Genomic DNA, 24,442 nt, shown 5'->3' with positions numbered 1-24,442 from the left:
TTATTTTTCTTGCATTAAAAAAATTGATAATACCGTAATTTTCGGACTATAACGCACCTGACTATGAGGCGGCTCCCAACATATTTGACACGAAAACGAAATTTGTTCATAGATAAGCCCCACTGGGCTATAAGCCGCAGCTATCCTCACTGTATTATGGGATATTTACACCAAAAGATATTAACCAGTTACACTTTACTTGACAGCGGCATCATAAGACTGTCATAAGACCAAATGAAGCTTCATTGCTTCAAGAAGCTTCATTTGGCCACCACTGCTCCTTAAGAGGAGACAGTCAACCTTTGCTGCCACCTGCTGTCAACACTGTTGTTGTCCAACATACCTCCTAGCATGCATTCCAGTGCTACAGACGCAAATAACAATCAAAATTCATGTTCTGTGCTAATCATTTTTTCAGCGACTGGTCCAGTTGTTTCATTAACTGCTAGTTATGGTATTTAATAACAGTTTATTTGACAGTGGCGCCATAAGACAATCATAATTATGAGATGACACAGTCATGAGCATTAATGAATCCTTATAACAGATGTCACTTAGTGTCATCCAGCAAATTCTCACTTTTGAATGGATGTAAAAGATCTGGACATAAATGGAGTTAGTGACATAATTTGCCGGATGACACTTCATGACCTCTGTCAGAAGCATTCAGTAATCCCCATGATAGTGTCATGTCATAATTATGACCATCTTATGAGAGTCTTATGACGCCACTGTCAAATAAAGCATTACGTTTTAACCCAAATAAATCAACAAATAAGCCGCAGAATTCCAAATGAGGGGAAAAAAGTAGCGGCTTATAGTCCGAAGATTACAATACATTTGCTATTAATGGCAGCATATGAGTTAAAAGCTTTATAGGGCACTCATTTGACTCATTTGCTGCCAAACTCTCCCAGTCAAAAAAGATTGGACGTCTAGACCTTTGCTTCTTTGAAACAATAAACTTTAGACTGTTATTGAGGTCCATAACCATAGTGTATTTCTGTTTTGATTCATTTTAATAGTATTAATTTTGTTGTGTTAAAATCGTTTTAATTTAATAATGCATTCATTTATAAAAATATATAACAATTAAAATAAAATACAATAATAATAATAATAATGGTTAAAATAGTCAAGTGTTTTTTTAAATGACCAAAAATAGTAATTTGCGCTATAAAAGGTTAAGAAACAATAGCACTTCATATAGTTAAAAGTTGTTTTAGAAATGCAGTAATGACAATTAAATACAATGTAAAGGATTAAACAGTTCATGCAACATCAATAAATGCGGATATTCAAGTCATTTCAAAATGTTTTCATCTTCGTCTAGTTTTAGTCGATGAAATCTCATACAAATTTCGTCTAATTTTAGTCGACATTTACTCAAAATGATTGGTCTGTAAAATTAAAGTTTTACTCCCAAAAATAAATAACAGTTTCAAACAATTTCGAATGAACATCAGACAGACGAGCACATATTGTAGCGTCGACAAGGACGACGCCAACTTTGTGATGATAATACAGACCCAGCAGGAAAAGCAGTACATTGTTTTCAATTAAACCCACCTAAAGGCCACGAACTCTATGTAAAAAAAAAAAGGTTGTCTGAGCGTTTAAGAAGATGCTCATAGATGCTAATGCTAACGCAAATGCTATGGTAACGTGACGAGTTACATTTAGTGTGTGACGATCACTCACCACATGCCTTTAAAGGCTTAAACAACACAGCATATTCTCTTTTGCCAAGAAAACAAACAGTTTGTTTTAAAACAAGCAAGATGGGGTGCAGCCTAGCTTGAAACACATCCTAAACTCTAGTGAGGAGAGTGAGGGAGAGGCGCAACACATGTCACAGGAGGGACACGACCCAAACACTGCTACGATGCAAGCTGAAGGACTCCACGTACAATATGAAAATGTCACGCATTGTCAACATATGAAAGAAACTACTGTATATATATGTAATAAACAATATAATTTCAAACTTACATGAAGTACGTGTTATCTCACTATTCTAAAAGTATTCTCTCAGACATAGTGCTCCAACTTCTACAAAAAACCTGATAATCGATCAAGAAAAGCAAAATTACAAACATCTGCTCTGTCAAATCAACATATTTTTTTTTTACAAGGTTAAGTATTCAATTTAAGCATTTTCCGGGAAGGTTTGACAGAAAGAGACTCCGCCCTCCCTCCCCTGCGCCACCTGTCCTGTCTGGCCTCAACTGCTGACTCACCATAGTGAAAGGCATGAACTGCAGGATGCTTCCGCGATTTCCTTGCTCCAGGCATTCCACACACTCCTCCATGAAGCTATGTACAAACTGCGTGTGAGGCCCTGCCATCTTGGAGCCCAGGATGGAGGAAATGAGCAGGAAAAGGTTGGCTGGGGAAGAGGAAATGAATCCCATAAATCGCCAGAGTTCAAGTTACATAATTCTCTTGACAGTCAACAGCATAATAAATTATGAAAAATTCCTTTTTCATTTTTTCCCCAAACATCTTATCTTATTCTGTTAATTTTTTGGCATGCCACGAAGCCCAACTTAGTCCAACTTTTTGGACTTCAAAAATAAAAGCAATGCAGGAAACCTTTCAACTTTGATCTACAGTGGTATAAAAATGTATCCGAACCTTCTGGAATTTCTCACATTACTGCATGAAATCACCATCAAATGTGATCTGATCAAAATCTCACAGATGAAAAAACAGCGTCTGTTTCATTTAAAACCACCCAAACATTTATAGGTTTTCATATTTTAATGAGGATAGGATCCAAACAATGACAAAAGGGGGAAAATAAGTGAAGCCTCTGCCTAAGGAGACTTAACGAGCAATTGAAACCCATTTTTACCAAACATTTTAAGTCAAGTGTGTGTCTAATCACTGTTGAGTGGTTTAAAGCTGCCCCGCCCACTATAAACCACACCTGGTAAGAAATATCTTGATAAGAAGCATTGTTTGATGTCCATCATGGCTCTGTCAAAAGAGCTGTCTGAAGACATGCGATCAAGGATTGTTGATTTGTATAAAGCTGGGAAAGGATACAAAACCATCTCTAAAAGTCTGGATGTTTATCAATCGACAGTCAGAGAAGTTGTCTACAAATGGAGAGAGTTTGGCACTGTTGCTTCTCTCCCAAGGAGTGGCCGCCCGACAAATATGACGCCAATAGTTCAGCGCAGAATCTACAGAGAGGTAGTAAAGAATCCTAGAGTGTCTGCTAAAGACAAAGAAATCACTGGCTCAGTCCAATACCTCTACCCTAACCATCAACTATACATAAAACTATGGCCAAGAATTGTGTTCATGGAAGGACTCCAAAGAGGAAGTTACTGTTGTCTAAAAAAACACACACCAAAAAAACTTTGTTGCTTGTTTAATGTTCGCAAAAAGGCACTTGGACACTACACAGAAGTTTTGCCAAAATATTTTGTGGACTGATGAAACCAAAGTTGGATTGTTTGGGGGTAACACACAACCTCATGTGTGGAGGAAAAATGAAACAGCTCACCAACATCAACACCTCATCCCCACGGTGAAGCATGGTGGAGGGAACATCATGATTTGGGGCTGTTTTGCTACCTTGGGGCCTGGACAAATTGCAATCATCAATTCAAACATTTATCAGGATGTTTTGCAGGAAAATCTGAGGGTGTCTGTCCGACAGTTGAAGCTAAAAATAGGATAGATGCTGCAACAGAACAGTGATCAAGTAAATCAACTTAAGAATGGTTTCAGAAGAACAAAATACACGTTCTGGAGTGGCCAAGTCAAAGTCCAGACTTGAACCCCAATGAGATGCTGTGGCATGACCTGAAGACAGCGATTCATGCCAGACATCACAGGAATCTGACTGAATTACAGCAGTTTTGTAGAGACTGACCTGCAGCCACAGGAAGCGTCAGGTTGAAGTTATTGCTGCCAAAGTGGGGCCAAAAAATTAAATGTGATGGTTCACTTACTTATTTCTCCGCCTTCCGTCATTGTTTGCACACTAGCCTCATTAAAGTATGAAAACCTGTAAACGTTTGGGTGGTTTTAGTTAACGCATACACTGTTTTTACATCTGTGTGATTTTGAGATGAGATCCCATTTGATAGTGATTTTATGCAGAAATGTGAGAAATTCCAAAAGATTCAAATACTCTTTCATCTCACTATACTTGTAAAAAACTTTTAAATTCACAATTTTAGGATGAAAACAAAAAAATGATATACGGTAGACGTCTATCATCGTCAATGGCACTTAAAGAGATAAAAGATTCATCAAATTCAGATGTACAGAGATTGTAGTTTGCCAAAATTTGACCAAAAAATGCTCCTTCAAATCAATTTGTCACCATTGAACACCAATAAAATTTGATACATTCGCTTGTACTGTATTAACTTTCACCCTGGACTCACAAAAATAAATTTAAGAAAAACATCTCCATTGGCTGACCCCCGAAAAAATAATCCCCATTTACCCCACTAAACCTTTGGTCAATTTCAATCATTATTACTTTCAAGTGTTCAGTTCGAGGTACTTGAAAAATATTGGGAAAATTCCACAAAACTTTTTTGATTCCATAGTCAATGTTCTTAGACCCACAAAAAAATTCCCATTGAACACACCACAAAAAAAAAATCTTCATTGGCGGTCAATATTTTTGTTGTGTTTTTTTTTTTTTTTTTTTACAAAATCTTGTAGTAGATCCTATTGACACATTTACCTATTGACACATTTAAATATCATTAATACTTCAACATATAAATAACAAAATTAACACCTTTCACTTTTTGACCAAAAACACTATTACCATTAAATGATTCATCTGCAATACATCCAGAATAACATTTCCAAATCAACAATACAAAAGTGGGATGCAAAGTCAGCATTTCTGCTTTCAAATAATTTTGCATCATTTCCTGTGTATCATCTTGTGTGTGTCGCGACAAAACACACATTAAGAGGGCATTAACACGCGATTAGAAACATTCGGGGACACCTCCTGCTGAGTAATTGAGTGAGGACACCGGATGGCGACAGTTGGACTCATAAAGGAGTAATGAGAAAAAGAGTAGCAGGAAGTACACGCATGTTCCTCTTTCAAGGAAAAGGAGGCAGCATCTGGCAAATGCTGATAGCTCACCCAGAACACGATTGAGCGGGTCTCTCATGTTGACCGTGTGGAGTTGGGAGGCAGAAAGGGAGCTGCTCATTGATCGGTCTCCTGAACGAAAAACATAAAATGATTGTATTCCAAATTTGTATAGTCTTTATAATTTAAAATGTTTTCATAATTACAAATTTACAACTTTGAAACAAAAATTCCTCTTGTCCAAGATGGAAAAAAAGTTAACACACATACCTTTACAAAAAATTTAGTAAACAGTTTACTGAATTGATTTCATTATATTATCAGGTTTGGACCTCTGAACTGAGTCTCATGTGCCATCAGCACGCACGCACACATGTATGCGCGCGTGTGGCGATGAATCACAGCCGTGAAAATTACCACCCTCATTTTTATTTATCGTGCGATAAATGGGCTCATTGCATATGGCGACAGGCTTAGCAACTTCAATAAAACATGTCATTAGTTAGTTAGTTAGATGGAGTTATGATGTCCCAGCTCCTGTCGTCTTCCAAAATTACAACTGGGTGACGGCACTTTAGGTGTTCATTCATGGCCAACGTGCAGCCAAGCTTGGCATTGAAGAGGAAGGACACTACAGTTTATCCTTTTTTTGTTTCATTGAAATAAGTCAATGTTTTGGCCACTCTGGTGCACTTTTTTGGCTTTGTGCTGCTTGCGCGCTTGCATACTAAGCGTCTGACAGTAAAAGAAAAAATCTCCCCATCGCCCCCCCATCTCAAAATGTTCTCCTCTGATCTACACAATTCACGTAGGTCACCCTTTTTAACTTTAAAATGACGAATTTCACCGAAAGGTGAGAGATTTTTATTGCCTGGTACAGCCATACTGTTCCCCCTGTATTTTTCAAACACTGTGAGAATAGTCTGGGACCCAGCTCCTTAATGGACTCTCAAGCGGAACGAAATCCCCCGTCCAATCAGATTCGATTATTTGCGTGAAGTCTTCTTAACGAGCAACGTCAGTCTTGTGCGTCGAAATTCGTCTCCACAACAACACAGATGGCGAACGGGAGAGCCAAAAATATGTTCCAATCCGCGGTAAGATCAGTTTTAAATGACCAAAAACACATCGACACAAGTCATTGACAACCGTTTGTCTTGCACTAGCCATGTTGAATAAACTTCTCCATTCTCCGCTCGGCTCGCGCTAGTTTCTTGCCGCTTTATCAACATTACGTCTGCCCGTCGCTGATTGGTCCACTCCACTGTCTGTTTGCTGTAGCTTGCCCCACCCTGGAAATTTGATCCGCTCATTGGTCGCCAGACTCTATAGCTGGAACAGCGGTGAGTCTGGTGTTCCAGGCTAAGATTTTCATGCCTGAATGATATTTGCTGCAGGTCAGTAAAACTGAGCAGAGGGCCGCAGCTTGGACACCATTGGCCTAGAAGTACTACTATATTATTTAGCTCTCATGAAAGGATGTGAAAGAGCAACAGGTTTCCTTCCGCTAAAGACTGACATTCCCAAAATAGCCAAATGAGACATATTTCAATTCCTCATTTAGTCCATCTACTCCCCTTATTCACGCGCTTTTTTTCACTTTCCCGAGTTAGTTTTACGAGGCGGACTGTAACTGAAAATCTGAAATTCCTCATTGCAATAAATTAGAAATGAGGTTTCCCTTCATCCACTCTTTGGTTTTACGTTTTCCATGTGATGTTTACGAGGTGGGTTATAAGTAAAAAGATCACTTTCTCCTCTGCAATCAATAGAAATGCATTTACTCTCCTTACTCACCCTTTGTTTTCCCTTGTCAATGTTATGTCTTTGTATTCTAATTAGACGTGCCAATTAGCGGTTTCAAGGTATACCGTGGTATGAAAACGTCAAGGTTTCAAAACGGAAATTTTTTTTCGTCATACCGTCCCTAAGGTATTAGCAATTTTTTAGGTCCCAGAGATGCATGGAGAAATCCCTCGCTCAACTCTCCCCCACCAGTTGTTGCTCAGTGTCAGTAAGTCAGCTATGGAACACAATGGCTGAAGGAGGTGAAACTCCTGACCTTTTTCCCCAAAGAAACCGAAATTGCTGCTATGGGAATAATCCCACTACAGAAAAGTTACAGACGGCCGCGGCTTAGAGGAGGATGGCAAACAGACACGTAAAACATGTTTGCGGAGGGTACGTAACTGCCGAGGAGGCAATACCTCCAACATGATTTTGCATTTATACAGAATTAAAGGTTAGTAAACACTGTCATGAACATTTTCCACCAACTACGAGACTTAACTCCAGCATGTTTAGTGTGTCTAGCGGTGGTGAAACGTCTTTTTGTCTATCTGGCAACTGTCTGTGTTGAGAAAGAGTGTGTGTATAATGTAAACATGATAAGAGTCATACACATGTGGTTTTCATGGAAGATAATTCAATTATATTTGCTCTGGTGGTGATATTGTTGAGCTGTGGCTGAGAATTTAGGCTCACCTAAAGGACTGCATTTATTTTAATTTTATTTAGAATATTTTCATTTTTATTTTTTTTATTTAACTTAACATTATACTTATGTTCCTATTTGCTAACATGTTTTGGATAATAAAAATCATCTTCAAAGGAAAAAACTTTTTTTTTTAAACCCATATATCTCAAAGTAACACATTTTAGAGCTGTAATTGCAATAGCGTGAAATTTCGATTTATCAGGTTATCATACCGTTAGAATATCATACTACATAATTCTAATTCATCAGTTAGTGTAATGTGGATGTTGTACGGAATCACCTATTTTAAGACTGACCTGGACTGGAAAGTGCAACAGGCTCATCCTCATTGGAGCTGAGGAGACGCATGAGCTTCGACGGTTGTGTGTCGTCCAATGGAAAGAGGCTGTTGTAGTCCTGCCACCCAAAAGAACACACATTTAACACGCATAACATTGTACGTAAGCGCAAAGCCCGTCTGTTGCAAGCATGTTACGTTTACCTCGATATCTTCTCGCTGTCTTCTCCGTTGATGAGCTGAGAAGGAACCTTTGTTGTGGGACGAATAGGAGCTAAGTGCGCACCACACTGCTAACCTGAGGAGGAGTCAAGAATTAGTTCATCATCTGTGCCCAAAACCAACCAAATATTCACATCATACTTGGCCAGCGCTTTGCCAGGTGGGTCTACCAAGCTGTGCCAATGGGCGGAGTCGGTGAGTAGGTTGGGCACGATGGTGCCTAGCAAGGTCAGGCTAATCTGCTGGCTGTCCAAACAGAAGATGCTGTAAAGCAACTCCACCACCCGATGAGCCCACTCCTGCCGAGTTTCCTTGAGCAGCTCCTAAAATTAGATTACACTCAATATGATCCGTAGCTATATTTATGTCCATTAAGATACGTGCACTCGCGGTGAAAGGTTCCGTTTCATAGATTTATAGAATCACCCTCTGCTTGCATTACATTTAATCATCTTTCACGGGTCGGAAACACACCTTGACCAAATTATTAGTGAACCAGAAGACGCCTCCCATGTTGAGCAGACTCTGAAACAGATGCAGCGCCCGGCTGTCCACCCAGCCTTTGCGCAAAACCAGCTGGAACTGCTTGGCGAGGGCAGCCCGGATGGGCTCCTTGGCCGGTAACAGGTTGCGGTAAGGTATGGGCTCCTGGCCCTCCATGGGCGGGCGCAGAGTTGCCACCGTTTGCTGGAAGACGTCAGCGCACATGTGCTCCATGATGGAGCTCATAATGATCACGCTATAGGGAAAACCAAAAGGAAGCAGGTCATTTACTGTATGATTAGCGCATTTTACCAGACTATAATTTGCTAGTTTTTCGACCTCCCTTTGAACAAAGCGGCTAACTAGCATCATGCTACCTTGTTTCATTCATTCATTTTGCTTAGCATCAAGGTGACGTTGCTACTTTTCTACCTGCTAGCATTTTCCAGCACACATTTAGCTTTGCTGTTATGTTGAGAAGGCGCGAAATTTTCAGATACATGCCAATAAAGTGGAACAATCTAAGGCTAATATGGTGGAAAAAAAGGATGTCCTCAGTTTGCTACGATGAAGCTGCTATGCTAGCATGCGGTTAGCTGGCTCAGGGGATTTTCGCATCTAAGAAGGCTATGTCTCATGCTTAGTGCTAATAGATCCATGAGTGTTTTGACACATTTCAAACGCAAGGATGTCCACAATGTGCTAGGACAAAATTGCTAAGCTGGGCCGAGCTGGGTGGTTTACTGAAAATTTACCGTTACCTAGTTGGTTCATGATGACTGACGTAATTTTGACCATGTCGGTAAATTCGGTATTTTAATGACACGAAAAATAAAGTCTTTTCATCCCGCTTGCACTCTGTTGTTCGGCTATGTTCATTCCAACTTTAAGAAAACAGTCAGTGGGCTTACAGATGACGTAACGTGGTTGTCTGGAAATCAAACAAACAGAAGCCCGGTATGCTAACGCTAGCGGCTAACGCTACAAGCCAATGTGATGGAGTCAGGCTTCAGGGAGCCTCGCCAAACTTTCACCCCACATTAAGGAGACTCTTGGCGGCCTCCAGACAGGCTTTAACCCGCTGTCCTCCCGATTTCAGGAGAGGGTGCTTTCAGTGCTTTCTACCGGTAGCCAGGCCACAGGAATTTTCGATTATGGACGCTCATAGTGTGGTGCCAACACCACCTGTGACAGCGGCTCTAACCTTGTCGAAATGGCTGAATTTAATGGGTGGATTGCGCATAGACTGCATCTAGCAATCGGTATGTCGCGTTATTTTGTATCTCTGTGTGTGCGGTTACTCTGATAGCTTTTATGATGGTAAAGCATTCAGCATAAAGTATAATCCAACTGTGTAGCCTATAATATGACGGCGTTTAACGGCCACACCTATTTTTCTGTATGTGCTTGCTTTATTCTGTGTCATTACTGCCATCATAAAATCTTAAATGTTTCAGTGGCATAAGAGCAGTATAGCTTAATGTGTGTGTGTCTGTGTTGGGGGTGCATGAGTACGTGCATGGATTAAAAAATGCTCTGGGGGGAAAAAAAACCCTGAAACCTTGAAGTAAACACCTGTGTTGAGTAATTATGTCACAGCAGCCATTAACAATAAGTTGTCTCTTTTAAGCGTACTGTTCAAGCTGTAAGTCATTTGTTTTACAACATGTTTGGAGAGCGGTCATATTATTATTTTTTTTTTTATAATGTTGTACAAGTCATACAAGCAGTTATAAATGTTCATACTTCAATTTTTATTGTTTACAAGATATTTTTATATACTTAATGTTTAGACTGCATGTGCAATTGTAAAAATATGTTCAATTGAAAGCTGGTAAATAACGAGAAACAGTTAATTTGCATTTCATGCATTGATTCAAATTTTCAAATTATAAATAACAGTCCACTTGGGCGAATTTATTGTCATTTATCGCTATCGAGGTAAATCTGATCAATTTACCGTGATACGCATTTAAGGCCATATCGCCCAGCCCTAAACTGGGGTTAGCACTGACAGACGCTACCTCAGTGAGAAGTGGCTTATATCATATAAATGACTAAATTTCCTGCATTTAACGAAATCTGGGTGGTGCGACTTAAAATAGTAAAGTGAGATTTATGCTGCTGAGTGGTGTTTCTACCGTTCGCTGTAAAACTGCAGCGTGTTCTCGCCATAAAGCGGGGTGACCAGCTGTCGGATCATGGTCTGAGGCTTCTCCCTTTCATCCCGCCCCAGCATCCTAACGTGAGCCACCAGCCATGCTACGGCGCAGATCGCCATACTGCACACTTTGCCCTTGATGTTGTCAGTAATCTTCTGTACTCAAAGAGAAAGAGTGACATGAGACAAAAAGAGGAAGAAGAGAATTGTGAATGGAGAGACACTGTGTTGAGTCATAACAAAACTTCAATGGAAGAAGGAAAAGGAGACCAATTAAATTGACATCACAGTTACTACATGTTCTCTCCTCACTTTCCACAGAACATGTCATAACACTTTATTGTGTCACCAGTCAAATAACAAAATTGAAAGACGACGCCGCGAACCTGCACGGCCTCCACGGACAGTACGCCGTTCTCCCATGCGTTCAGAACTTCTAAAATTGCTGCTGGGGTGCTGAGGCAAATTTCGTGCCATTTCACTTGACTGCCAAAGTAGAAAAATGACCGATTATAAGGATATCAAACACTGGTAAAGAGTAGAAAAAGTAATAACCCACCTATTTGTAATAGTGCTGTGCGACATGAAAAAAATATCCCAATATGGGCCACTTTATGTCACGATATCAATTTGTCAAGATATAATACATTTTAAATTACCATAATTTTTGGACTATAAGCCGCAACGTTTTTCCCCTCATTTTGAATCCTTCGGTTTATAGTTCATTGCAGCTTATTTATTGATTTGTTTGGGTTAATAGGTAACGCTTTATTTGACAGTGGCATCATAAGACTGTCATACGACCATCATAATTATGACATGACACAACATTATCATGGTCATTAATGAATGCTTATGACAGATGTCATTAAGTTACATCTGGCAAATTATGTCACTAACTTATGTCCAGCAGGGATCTTTTACATCCATTTAAAAGTGAGATAATTTGTCAGATGACACTAAATCACATACGTCGTAAGCATTCAGTAATGACCATGATAGTGTTGTGTCATGTCGTAATTATGATGGGCTTATGAAAGTCTTATGACACCACTGTCAAATTAAGTGTCACCAAATACCAGCAATTAATGAAACAACTGGAACAGTAACTGAAGAAATAATTAGCACAGAACATTGATTTTGATTGTTATTTACATCTGTAGCGCCGCAATGCATGCTAGGAGGCATGTTGGATGACAACAGTGTTAACAGCAGGTGGCAGCAGAGGTTGAGCGTCTCCCCCAAGGGAGCAGTGATGGCCAAATCAAGCTCCTTGAAGCAATGAAGCTTTGCAGCTAATTGGTTCAAAGCTTTATGGTGGTTCATTTGGTCTTCTGACAGTCTTATGTTGCCGCTGTCAAATAAATTGTTACCGGTTAATATCTTTTGGTGTAAAAATCCAATTATACAGTGAGGACAGCTGCTACTTATAGTCCAGTGCGGCTTATCGATGAACAAATGTCGTTTGCGTGTCAAATTTGGTGGGTGGCGGCTTATAGTCAGGTGCGCCTTATAGTAGGAAAACTACGGTATTTGGTGAAAAGTTTTACAACAATTATGACAGCTTGTTTCCACATTATTTTCTAATTTACTTTACAATGACCTGCCACAAATGTTAAATACTTAGTAGTGCTGCAGCCTAAAACTATCTGATGTAAATAAAAGCAGCACAGCAGAAATGTCTTTTGCTCAAATGTTAAGGTAGCTAATCATCTAATACTTATGAGTGGTTTTGATTTTTAAGACTGTTCTGTATTAAGTTAGCATAATATCATTAAGAACGTAATAATATTGAAAAAATGGAAACATTGTGTTGTATGTTGCCATTTTCAATTGACTTATATGCACTACTAACATATAGTTGGCAGGAGGAGCCAACTGGATAACTATAAGGACATCTTGAGGCCGATTGGTCTTACTACTATGACAAATGGAATCAATGTAGCTAATCAGCACAAATTAGGCGTCTTTCTGGCTAAAATGTGCACTAAAGGAACAGGTCTATAAATAGCGATAATGATGCTTGACATGTAAAATGTTGGAAGTTTTATTTTGTTTTAGCGATATATATTGTCATATCGTACAGCACTAATGTGTAGCGTGAGATTAGTTCACAACTCACACTAGCTTCATCTCTGAGGAATTATTCAGCAGAGTCACCAAACTTTCAACTTTTCCAGGCTCGGGCCTGAAGCAGGGGTGGTCCGGGTTCAGAATTTTCCCCTCTTCTGGCATACAAGTTTGCAGCCATGTCTCAAAAAAGGGTGTCTCCCCGGATGGGCTGGGGTCAGACAGGACCACCTATTGAGGGTGAGACATGGGCCAAACAAAACTAGAAAATGAGGCCATCTTGTGGTGGCAAACTGGAAACACTATGGTGACTTCATACCTCAGAACCATACGTCTGTACCACGTGGCAAAGCATAAGAAAGGAGATGTCGAAGAGAAGCGCACGAACTGATGCAGACTTTGCTGCGGAAGGAGAAAAAAATGATTTTGCAGGCTACAATGAGGAAAAAATAGAATATTATAATTGTACGTACATCCTTCCCCACTTATGTGCTTGGGAAACTCATTTAGCCTGCAGAAACAAACAATGTTAGTACACCGTAAAGAATATTCGTCAAACTAAATTAAGATTTTGAATAGCCAAATATAGTACTTCAAATTATTCTTTCTCGCTGTGTGTGGCTCTTTTCAGTCTTCTGCTGCGAATTTAATTGAGTTTGTCACTCGTAAACATCCAATAAATTTGAACTGGAACGTCTAGCAGCGACTGAACCCTTTTTGAAATGAGAATTAAATGAATTTAATCTTTACTTGCAAGATCAGGTTTCGGATTCGACAGAACTTAATGCAACACTAGGTAACTCTTCAGTTTTGGTCAATTTTGGCTACGCCGGTAGACAAAAGCGGTAGTGTTTTGCCTTAAGTAAGACTGCGTTTACCATGAGGACCAGTGCACACCCACACAGTGTCGTAAAATCATAATCTCCCGGTTGCCTGCAGATGGGTTAAACAACATTTCTGTTTTCAGAGGCTGTGTGAAGGATGACTAGTAATAAGGTAAAGAATCCAGTTGTGACTAAACAATAGCATATGACGGCTATCAACCGTGTGGCTTAGAGTGGTCAAGCCCCGATCCCATCTTTGACATATGCCGTAAAGCAGTCAGCACATTTGTAGTTTTTTTTATGTGGCAGGGTTCCTGCCACCCTCCTCAAAGTTAATTAGTACTGGTGAAAGCGATACAGACCACCTCAAGATATAAAACAGTTGTCCTTCAACTAGTTGTCAGTCGAAGTATCATCACAAATATTATGAAAATATTTTATAAAAAGTGAAAAGTTAACTAGTGTTGCTTTAAGATAAGTTGTGTGCGCGCTATTGTGTAGCTCAGTTGTCTTCGTGCTCTGCTGCCAATGTGGCCGGGGTTTAATCCCATTTTAAATTTAAGAGCAATTTATTATATATTTACTCAAACTGAAATCAAGTTTACCTAAAATTTGTTTGTTTACAGTGTAACCTGTGCAGACGTTTTTTTAATGGAACTGTAAGTTTCTGTGACTTGTACTAACTTGATGAACTTGCGAGCAAACGACTTAAGTTTGCCCGTGGCGGCGGCGGCTGCAAGCAGCAGATCCAAACTTTTCCCGGACAACATGTGACCGAGGACGCCTAGGAGTCCCTCCGGGGATTTGGAGTGGTCGGCATCTACCGTCTAAATGCATCAAACAGGAGTTTATAAATTCATTAGATTATTACAGTAACAATGAGTCAAACAGGAAAAAAGCTAACATAAATGTTGCTCACGTGGAAGAACATCCCACGGGGGAAAAACAAACCCAAAATGAGTAATACATCAGAATAAACAAATTGATAGTGTGCTAATTTTGTCCACAAATACACCCACAGATCTATTCCTACTTCATTAGTAACATGGTGATTGAAAAATAACTCATCTGTATTGATCTTGCGTAACATTAGAACCCATCCCAAAAAGCAACTGCAATAAGTCGCATGTATTTTTAAATGTTTTCATTTGGCTGGGTGTGCGATTTATATGTTTTTTTATTTTACATTGATAGCTGTCTACCTCCACAGCTTGAGAAATTATGTTTTGCTGGCTTTAGTTATGGGAATGAAGTAACTCTTTATGTTAACCCAATCACTGCCATTGACAGCGATAGAAATCAAATCCATGTCAACTGGGATGTTTGACACTGCATGATCACGTTTTACTGCCATTAACTATGACAGATGTCAAATCAATTTGGACTGGAAGTAACAGTCAGGCATGAAAATGGGTCAGGGGTTAAAAAGGTGAGAAGGGTTTGGAGGAAATATGTTCTGGTAGGGCTGTCCAAAACAACTAATTTTCTCCCGATTAGTCACCCGACTATTTTTACAATTAGTCGACTAACATATATATATATATTTTTTTAAACTAATTTAGCACTGAAATTTTTGTTGACGGTTATTAATTAACAAAACCATTTTGGAATTCTTTATTCAAGTAAAAATAAATCACACATAAACAATTAGGTCAAATGCTGATAGAAGGCCTGAAAAATATTGGAAAAAACAATTATTGCCATTTTTGTGGAGTTGGCGACATTAAAGCTAGAAAATTTTTCACCAAATAACTTGAATAGCTTTGTTTGGGATAGCTGCACTGTTGACCAAGAGAAACGTTTTGGACAGTTCTGCTTTGCAGGAGAGAGAGTGAGACGCTGTGGTGCTGTACGAGCATGAAGCAAAAAAACATGAATGTATGTTGTTTTTAAATAAAAACCCGACCCTTTTCACCCGATTCCAATGCTCTGAAAAATGGCGCCATCGGCCCTAATTTATATAACTCAGTTTAATCCAGGATCTGCACTCTTGCTGCGTTTATGAAGTAAAACAAAAGTTTAAATGTTGAAAAAAAGAAAAACAATTGTACTAGGAGTGGGAACCTCTTGTTACCTCACTATACGATACGATTTGCGATACAAAGCTCATGATAACGATGATCTGTCGATACGGCGATACAACGATTATCGATACATTGGTCAGGAAATCATTATAAGATATTCTACAAAGAACTAATAAACAGAAAAACAAGCTTCTGCTGTGAATTGGAATGAGTTTATCACGAGTAGACGTCCAATCCATTTGAACTGGGAGGGTGGCAGTGAATGAACGAATGTTGTTTTGTAGAATATCCTAGAATGATTTCCTGACCAATGTATTAATAATTGTCGTATCGTGAGATCATTGCTATTGTGAGCTTTGTATCGTATCGTGAGGTACCAAGAGGTTCCCACTCCAAATTTCCAGGATGTGGCCTTTGTATGTGGTTGCAGCTCTTATCAAATCTGGTGCTATTTTAGCAAATCAAATGTGAGTATCCTAGATTGCCTCCCTTTCCATATAATGTAATTAATATTCACTTATCACGTGTGCCCGTGTTCTAGTCTCTCAATGTGTGTCCGTGTTAAGGTGATGTCACAAAATGCCTGCACTCATAAGTGCTGTCCTTTATGTCATTTTCTCCATAATCAGAAGTGGAAGAAATGCTTTAAGTAATCGTCTGTCATATGAAGCTCATTTATACAAGCTGTCGCATTTTCCCTTAAAAGCTTTTTCTTTCTACCTTGAGAATGTTAGTGACGGTGGGTTCAGCACGTAGGATTAGGCCCGGGTTGGGTTGAATATTTGCATTTTCTGCGGTTTTGAGCTTCGGGGAGAACTTCCTGTCCTCCGTCCTAAATCAAAGGTGCAGAGAGAGGGGGAGGGAAGGGTAAAGGAGGAAAGGTTTGGGAATTGGATGGGGGGGGGGGGGCAGGGAGGAGTAGGTGGGATGAAGTTGGGGGATACTGCATGAATACATTGAAATTTAATTATCACTGGTTATTTTGAAAAGAATGGAAAAGGACCACGTACCGTTCGGATGTGAGCACCTCCGTGTTGGAGTCGGAAAGCAAGCCGAGCTTGTTGCACTCCTGTAGCAGCATGCCAAGGCAGTCGCAACTGGATAAAAACGATTATTTACTAAACACTGCTTTATTGGGTAGCACTTTCACAAACTTTCTTAACACTCACTTGCATCTTTGATCGGCTTTGTCCAGCAGCGGCGTCAGCTTGAGCAGGTACTGAAATGCGACATTCACGTCGTCCGTGAATTCCTGAAGGGGAAAAAAAGTGTTATAGGTCACAGTCTCTAAAAAATAAGACTCACTCATCATTGGCATTTACCTGCCCTTTGTCACCCTGAGGATACTTCTTGAGTCGGAGAAGAACTTGTGGAATCTAGAGAAAGACAGAAAAGCAAGAAGCTTTATGAGAATGAGGATGTGTGATGTCCTTAAGTTTGTAATGAGATATTGTGATTGAAAAAGTACCAAAAAAATGCAAGCAAGCAAACATTCACCTTGAGGAAAGTGAAGGCAGTCCATTTGAGCTCTTCGGTGCCCTCTGGTGACTCAATAAGGCCAGTGAAACAGGCTTTCCAGATTTCCAACACAAAAAATGGAGTAGGGATTCTCTGGATGGCAGATTTAAACAAATACACATGAGAAGAAGCCAAATATTACCTTCCATTTACCCGTATTGGCCTGAATATAAGACTGCGTTTTTTGCATTGAAATAAGAGTGAAAAAGAGGGGGTTGTCTTATATTCGCGGTCTAGACATTATACCCATTCACGACGCTAGATGGCACCAGATATCATTGAGGCGATGTTCTGTCATGACAAATCTCAGCTACTCTCCCCATTGACGACGCTAGATGGTGCCAGATATCATTGAAGCGATGTTCTGTCATGACAGATCTCAGCTTCTCTCAAGTTTAACCAGTTTGCAATTTTTTATTGCAATGTTTTTCCTTAATCATATTTGTTTCAAGACAAGTTACAGTTAGACTTAACTTTGATTGTTAATGCAGTTATTGCAATTTTGTTGTTTTATCACAATAGATTGGTTTATTTACATTTAAAAAACCAGAAGTCTTTCATTTACGAATGTGACTGCACTTTAGTTTACATATTTAAATGTTCAGATATTAAGATTTGAATGAGGCAAAATAACATGCTTTTTCTCTCAAATATATTGCTATAATTGTTTGTTTTGGATGTACTGTAATTATTTTCTGTGTAAAAATTTATTTGGTGTTCAGAAAGTCTTTTTTCAAACTTGAGTCTTGAAAAAGAGGGGGTCGTCTTATAATCAGGGCCGTCTTATATTCGGGCCAATACGGTAATTAGAAAAATTGTGCAACTACCATAATATCTGTTGTGGCATATGTATGCATTTTTTCAGTAAAAACAAAACAGTGCCGTGTCAATGATCTATGAGTACATATGAAATGAACCTCTTTCAGTCACATTGACGATGTTAACCAGTGTTCATTCGCTTCCACCCTCCCATGTCAAATGGATTAGACATCTAACGCCGTCAATGAGTAAGTTATTTTAAGTGCACCCAAGTCATTTTTTTCCAATTTAATACTGTGAACTTCATGATACGAGTTGATTTTTAACTTGCAGGATGAAGTTCGTGGGCTAAATAAAATGAACTTCAAATGATAAGTCGTGGCCCGCTACTGTTTAGCTCAGTTAGCACCACATAGAGCAGTACTTCTCAGTTATTTTCTGTTACGCCCCCCCAAGGAAGACGTAAATGTTTCGCCCCCCCCCCAAAACTCTGCCGTCACTGTAAATAGTATCATTTGTCTATAATATTACTATTATAAGTATGCCTCTGGCTCAAATTGTATCCTTTTTTTTCTATTAGAGAAAATAACAGATCAACTTATAAAGTATAACTTTATTAACATTGTTTTGTTTGTAACAGAAAAGACAACGCGCATCAATTTGCCTGAATTAAAAAAAGAAAAAAAGCACATCCAAACTGTAAAAATACACTCAAGGTACATTTTTGACCATTTGATACTGAAAAATAAAATCAGTAAATAATAACAAATTCAAATTGATTAGAAACATTAACTCATGAGGACAATATGGCAAAAAATTTGACCGAAAAAATAAAACTGAATAGAAGAAGAAGGAAAAAAAATTGTCTGGACAGAAGAACAGTTTTTATTTTCGCTGCTCGCTGCTCCCAGTGTCACCTCCAGTTTGCAACGATGTGAGGGTTATATAGCACTGAGCATGCTAACAGTGCTCACTGGTTTACTGATATAACACTGACAAAGCGGGACGGTTGTTGGCAATATTCGGCACGTTTTCGCTGAAAAACAACCAAGCGGCTTATCAATGAGATTGGGGTCTAATGTCTTTAAGTGGCGTCTTAATTGATTTGGCTTCCGGCTGTCCGCTATAATCATTTTTAGACACAGTAAACAGTGGTCTTTCCTCGTCTACCACTGTATTAAATGTCAAAGCCAAAAGGCAAACGGCCCGAAAAAAGCGCATTCTCGGCGGCCGAGGGAGAACCGTAGGTGAGGGCGGTCATCGTGACGATCCCAAGCCGAAAATGGCACTTCTCTGGCGGACACGTGAGAACCGGAGAAGACAGTGGGTCGCAGCGTGACTCCGGCCGGAAAACGGCTTTCGAAAACGGCGCACAGCTCCCCAGCTCTTCACGAGTCTCTTCCGTGTGCTCTTGCTTACTTCAAAAATACTGCGCGCACTTTGAAAATGAGAGCGCCACTGCCACCAACTGAGTGGATGTGCAAGTACACTTTATTCTAGTACGGCCCAAAAAAAAAAAAAAAGCATGTTCCCCGAGGTCACACGCGCCACCCCTGGCATCGCTCTGCGCCCCCCGGGGTGGGGGGGCGCCCCACTATTTGAGAAGCACTGACATAGAGGAACCTTGGACTTAAAGACTTGCAGGCTCTAATAAGCCACAATTTTTCTCTTTTACTAGAACATGGTATTAGAAACAACTAAAATATTGCCATTGATTTAAAAATCTATAATATTTAGTACATGTTTTGACCTAAGGAGGGGGCCATGTTTTAAGCGCGCAATGGAAGCTCGGGGTGATGACGTAGTTTATTCACTAGACAAACACGACAGGTCTTCTGCAATTCCTTCTACGCGGCGAGACGTCCAACATGTGCACAGATCGGTTAAAAGCTGCGAGTACTAACTATTTGTGTTTTTATTGAGTCTTATTACCTTTTCATTGCCTCAAAATACTTTTTGCATGTGTTTCCCTCTCATTCTTTTAAGCATTATTTTCTCTTGTGGTAGCTTAAAAGCAGATTGTTGATCCGTTGACCACATCAGTCAAGTAGCGTATTGAAACCACCCTCATTTGATATTACTACGTTTAAGTATTTTCCTAAGGCATCTTTAGTATGTTCTGTCTGTGTGCATCTAAAAAAAACAAACTGAAAGCGCAAGGTAGTACTTTGGGTGTCAAATTCGCCTCTTGTAGCATATTTCGCTGGTGTAGCACATTTTGGCAGACCACCGTTTTTATTCCTACTCTTGTCTCCCATCCCGTCTTTACTGTTCATTTTGCTTTTGCTGCTCGTTTTGTGAAATATCGACAGTGCTGTCATGTTCATTTATGTTCCTCTCGGGTTCAAATTGAAAGGGTTGGACAGATGACATGTTTATGTTGCTAGTCATACTCTGGAAGCCCGGCCGTGTAATCATGTGACGTCACCACCCAGCGACGTCAACAACAATGGCGGCCTAACAGTTAAACTAATTTTACAAATTGTATAAAAGCAAAAACCTCAAGAGGGGTTTTCATGTTAAACGTTATTATGAGTTAAAAGAATTTATCTTTTAAGAACTACAAGTCTTTTTATCTGTGGATCCCTTTAAAGCAACTTAAATGCTTTAATCTCTCCTACCTGCATTCTCTTGATCATCATAAGCTGCTCAACCATTGGCTGCGTTTCCCCTGTCAAATTCATGGTCCCTTCCAGCATAATGAAAGCGTGGATTGACGGGAAGGAAGCATGCAGCGGCGAGTCGAACTGCACGGACAGCATTTGCGGGATGCTGAAAAAAAAAAAAAAACAGGAAGTTATTACCGTATTATATACCATTATAGGGTACATACGCCATTATTTGATTAATTGGGATTAGAGCTGTCCCGATTAGTCGATGTACTCGACGTCATCGATGACGTAAATGCGTCAACGAGCACACCATCCCGTCAACGGTTAATGAATGGTTAAAAAACTATATATTCGTGGAAAGTTTAGAATGGCGGACGCTTGAGATGCAAGCAGGGAAAGCGGCACAAAGCCAAAAAAGCGCACCAGAGTGGTCAAAGCATGGACTTATTTCAACGAAACAAAGGAGGGTACACTGTTGTGTGCAGTCTCTCCAATTCTAAGCTTGCATACCACAGCAGTATGTTGGCCGTGAATGAACACCTTCACCGCCACCCAGTTGTAATTTTGGAAGACGACAGGAGACAACAAGCAGGCAGATCGTAAGTCCATATACGTAACTAACAAACAACATTTTTATTGAAGTTGCCTTTATGTGCGTTGCATCAATGTGCATCATTAATTTCACGTACTTCACTCGAGGGACACGTCACATTTATTTAGCTACTCTGCTGCTGCTCCCGAAAGCTGTAGGTCTCACAATCTCTGTAGTCTGTGCACAGCGTGCAGATGTATTTGTTAGAATGATGGATTCTCCCACTTGGGGAAAAACATTAAAACGGAAACACTGGCCTTCTTATTATAATCCATGACTGCACTAATCTTACTTACTTTATATTATTACGTATTACAATGTATATGGCGGAAAACGCACAGGTGACTTGAAGTTCCGCTCTGAGACACCCAATTTTGCCACCTTTCAAAATTGTCCGATATGCATGTGTGATACATCATTGGAAAGCTTAAAATCTCAATTTTCTGGGGGAAGAAAATTTTTAAACAGCAAAACCCTATCTGGAGGTGAGAGCACGCGAGAGCAAAATTACAGACGCCATGACTTTAACGAGATATTATCGCGTACTTACATTGTTTCGATCCAAAAACTCCATGTAGCATATATCACTGAGTGTCAAGACACAGCTGTGAATGGCCACTGCTGGATTTTGGGGGGATTTTATGGGTGAAACATGTTAATATAACAAGGGCGGCGATGCAGAAATCGCAGACTTCAAGGATTGGTTGAGATTTTCTTTTTCATATATTTGCCCTTATAAACATTTTTTTTTCTCCAATTTTTCTTTGTTTGGATCAGTTATTTATCATCTAACATATAGGAGAAAATGCGACAGTAACAAAAAAATACAATTAAGCGATAGTTATGAGGTAGATATCTGACTTTTTTACAGACGTCATTTTTTTCATTGTGACATAATTTGTTTAAAAGTTTAAAATATGTGAGTGAATCATTTTTCTTTAAACGAAATATGAGACATCAACTAATGATTCTAAGCTAAAAACGACAGACATTTTGATAAATAAATTTAATTCATTACCTTCGTTTTATGGCTGGGTTGAAACAAAAGCGGTTGTGTGATGTCTGTAAACGGGAGTATTCAGGGTAAAACGGACAAATTAAAAATAGTTCGGGGGCTTAATGCACCATGAATCTGCTATGGCAGCATATAGACATATTGTTCTATCAAACGCAGCAGTTGTTTTGGCTTAGAATACAGCAGTTTCTTTTAAAGAGGAGTGCAAGAGCAGAAATGGCTTTTTCAGTCTTGTCTGTGCTTTCCGCCATATACTGTACATATAGTATTATACTATAATATTAATGCTAGTTTTTTTTAAAGAATTGTTTCAAATCATGTTGGAAAGGTGAAGTCAGTGTTCTGAATCTGTTAATATTCCATTCTTTTGCACTAGTTAATTCTAACAGAATTTGACCTCATTGTTTATTTGTGATTATTGTTATTTATGTGTTTATTTGTACTTTCATAAAGAATTTAAGTGTTCCAAAAATTTTTTGTGAATTATTAGGTGCCAACAAAAATGTAATTGGTAGTTCACAAAAGGAAAAAATTATTAGAATAGTCAACTAATCGTTAAAAAAGTCTGCTGACTAATTGGGAAAAAATAGTCGTTTGAGACAGCCCTAATTTGGATATTTTTTGAACAATCAAGTAGTTACACGTAACATCTCTCTATGTAACTATACAATATTAAGACATGAAATGAATGAAAGAAGGCGTACCCTTTGACCAGCTCTAAGCTATCCTCTAGCTGACTTGTAAATGTCGGGTTGGATACACAGTTGAGCCCCTCGCTGACTTTAAGAATGGCTTGCTCCACGTTACTCCAGGAACCTTGATCTTCAAGCCGTGCGATGTGCACCAGAGCTCGGTTCTTGGTGCTGCTCATCAGTTTGTGCAGCCTGTTGCGGCACTCTTCCAGGCAGGCCTCAGCTGCGCTCAGCAAACCCGGTTCACTCAGTCTTTCGCAGTAGAAGGAGCAGCCGTTGAGGAGCCACACCACCACCCCCAGCAAGGCCCGACACAGGCCGATGCATTCCTCGGTTTTCCCGTGGCAGCTTCACAGGCACAGACGCAATTGTTACTTAAGTAGAAATTTTCCAAATATTGGCAAAATTTCTTGTTTTTTTAGCTCTTTCACTGCCATTGTCAATGATAGACATCAATGAGTGATCATGTTTCACTTCCATTTTTGTCATCATTTTATGATTACTGAGCTTTAAAGCGGCATGGAAAATGAATGAATGAATGAATGTTGGAAACTTACATCTTGTTTTTACTTTTAATAATACAATTTTAGCAATTCAAACTTTCCTATTTATTTGTTGCTCATTACAGTTATTTTTCAGTTGGTGTAAAAACAAATCACCACTACAGTATTAAGTATCGCAAATTACAAATACAGAAACAACTTACGTGAGGCGATGGCAAAACATGTCCATGATCTCCAGAAGCGACTTGATGCAAAGATCTCGTGAAAAGTCATCAAACTACAAGTACACATATTTATTACATTATTAGGTTGACTGTATTGTGATATATGCTATGATTTTACCTTGCTAATGGCTATGAGCACACTGGAATAAGACACCATCTGTAGACATAGAGATAAAACATTCCTCAAAGATGATAAATGATCAGTTTAGCAACACATTTTTGGGTTCATCTCCCACCTGTGAACTTATGGCATATTTAAGATAAGACAAAATAAGTGGGTTAGGAGATGGGCCGATCAACGCCTGTTCCATTAACGCCTCTGCAAGACACACAAACGGGGAAAAAGCTATGTTACTACATGATTTTGATTTTCAAATGTATATTAATAACACTGTTGCTCTTTTAACCTGCAAGGTTAAGATAGTCCCACGTTGCTCCCTTTGGAAAGTTTTTCTTGATATTTACAGCCCACTGGTAGTCACTCCAGCGCTCTTTCCAAGCTTGCAGAATGGCTATCTTCAGATTGACAACCTTCATTCTAAGGAAGGACGTGAAACGTAAGTTTGAGGAAAAATACCACGGTCATTGATGCCGTTCATTCTATTGTATTTGTGTTTGAGCAGACGCTAGCCTTTCGCTTTGTATTCATTCATAGATTCGTTACCGAAAATAAGACCCTTTGGTAGAAACGGAATGAGAAAAATCACCGTCCTAGATGATAAATAACTGGTTTGTTCCTTACCTTACGTTAAAAGTGTCCAAACGATGTATTTTATATGTGTTTTACACTCTCGGCGTCAATATTTTCAGCATCGGCACGAAAGCGGTGCCATTTTGCTCGTAGTGGCGCCAGCGCTCATTGGATTAGCTGTAGGCGTCCCAG

The 24,442-nt window shown here is 39.4% G+C and overlaps 1 protein-coding gene across 2 annotated transcripts in view; it reads right to left on the bottom strand.

Annotated features, from left to right (window-relative positions):
• The window catches only part of med24 (mediator complex subunit 24), a 26,849-nt gene extending 2,407 nt beyond the window's left edge, over window positions 1-24,442 (bottom strand). The window contains exons 1-24 of one of the 2 annotated variants that reach the window (XM_057826734.1): window positions 24,302-24,442; window positions 23,967-24,097; window positions 23,796-23,878; window positions 23,678-23,716; window positions 23,539-23,612; window positions 22,845-23,180; window positions 20,543-20,693; window positions 17,142-17,255; window positions 16,967-17,020; window positions 16,814-16,896; window positions 16,655-16,741; window positions 16,365-16,476; window positions 14,305-14,447; window positions 13,270-13,307; window positions 13,116-13,198; window positions 12,849-13,027; window positions 11,113-11,212; window positions 10,707-10,882; window positions 8,557-8,821; window positions 8,224-8,405; window positions 8,065-8,158; window positions 7,880-7,979; window positions 5,138-5,218; window positions 2,241-2,389 (exon numbers count right to left, since the gene is read on the bottom strand). In XM_057826734.1, the coding sequence (XP_057682717.1) occupies window positions 2,241-2,389; window positions 5,138-5,218; window positions 7,880-7,979; window positions 8,065-8,158; window positions 8,224-8,405; window positions 8,557-8,821; window positions 10,707-10,882; window positions 11,113-11,212; window positions 12,849-13,027; window positions 13,116-13,198; window positions 13,270-13,307; window positions 14,305-14,447; window positions 16,365-16,476; window positions 16,655-16,741; window positions 16,814-16,896; window positions 16,967-17,020; window positions 17,142-17,255; window positions 20,543-20,693; window positions 22,845-23,180; window positions 23,539-23,612; window positions 23,678-23,716; window positions 23,796-23,878; window positions 23,967-24,096 (2,853 nt within the window). In that variant the 5' untranslated portion in view covers window position 24,097; window positions 24,302-24,442. The remainder of the gene's footprint in view (window positions 1-2,240; window positions 2,390-5,137; window positions 5,219-7,879; window positions 7,980-8,064; window positions 8,159-8,223; window positions 8,406-8,556; window positions 8,822-10,706; window positions 10,883-11,112; window positions 11,213-12,848; window positions 13,028-13,115; window positions 13,199-13,269; window positions 13,308-14,304; window positions 14,448-16,364; window positions 16,477-16,654; window positions 16,742-16,813; window positions 16,897-16,966; window positions 17,021-17,141; window positions 17,256-20,542; window positions 20,694-22,844; window positions 23,181-23,538; window positions 23,613-23,677; window positions 23,717-23,795; window positions 23,879-23,966; window positions 24,098-24,301) is intronic. The other variant, XM_057826735.1, reaches the window with a different exon arrangement.

The sequence above is a fragment of the Corythoichthys intestinalis genome, chromosome 21 (genome assembly GCF_030265065.1).
Source record: "Corythoichthys intestinalis isolate RoL2023-P3 chromosome 21, ASM3026506v1, whole genome shotgun sequence".
Classification (NCBI taxonomy): domain Eukaryota; kingdom Metazoa; phylum Chordata; class Actinopteri; order Syngnathiformes; family Syngnathidae; genus Corythoichthys; species Corythoichthys intestinalis.
This window is presented reverse-complemented; position numbering and strand designations above follow the sequence as displayed.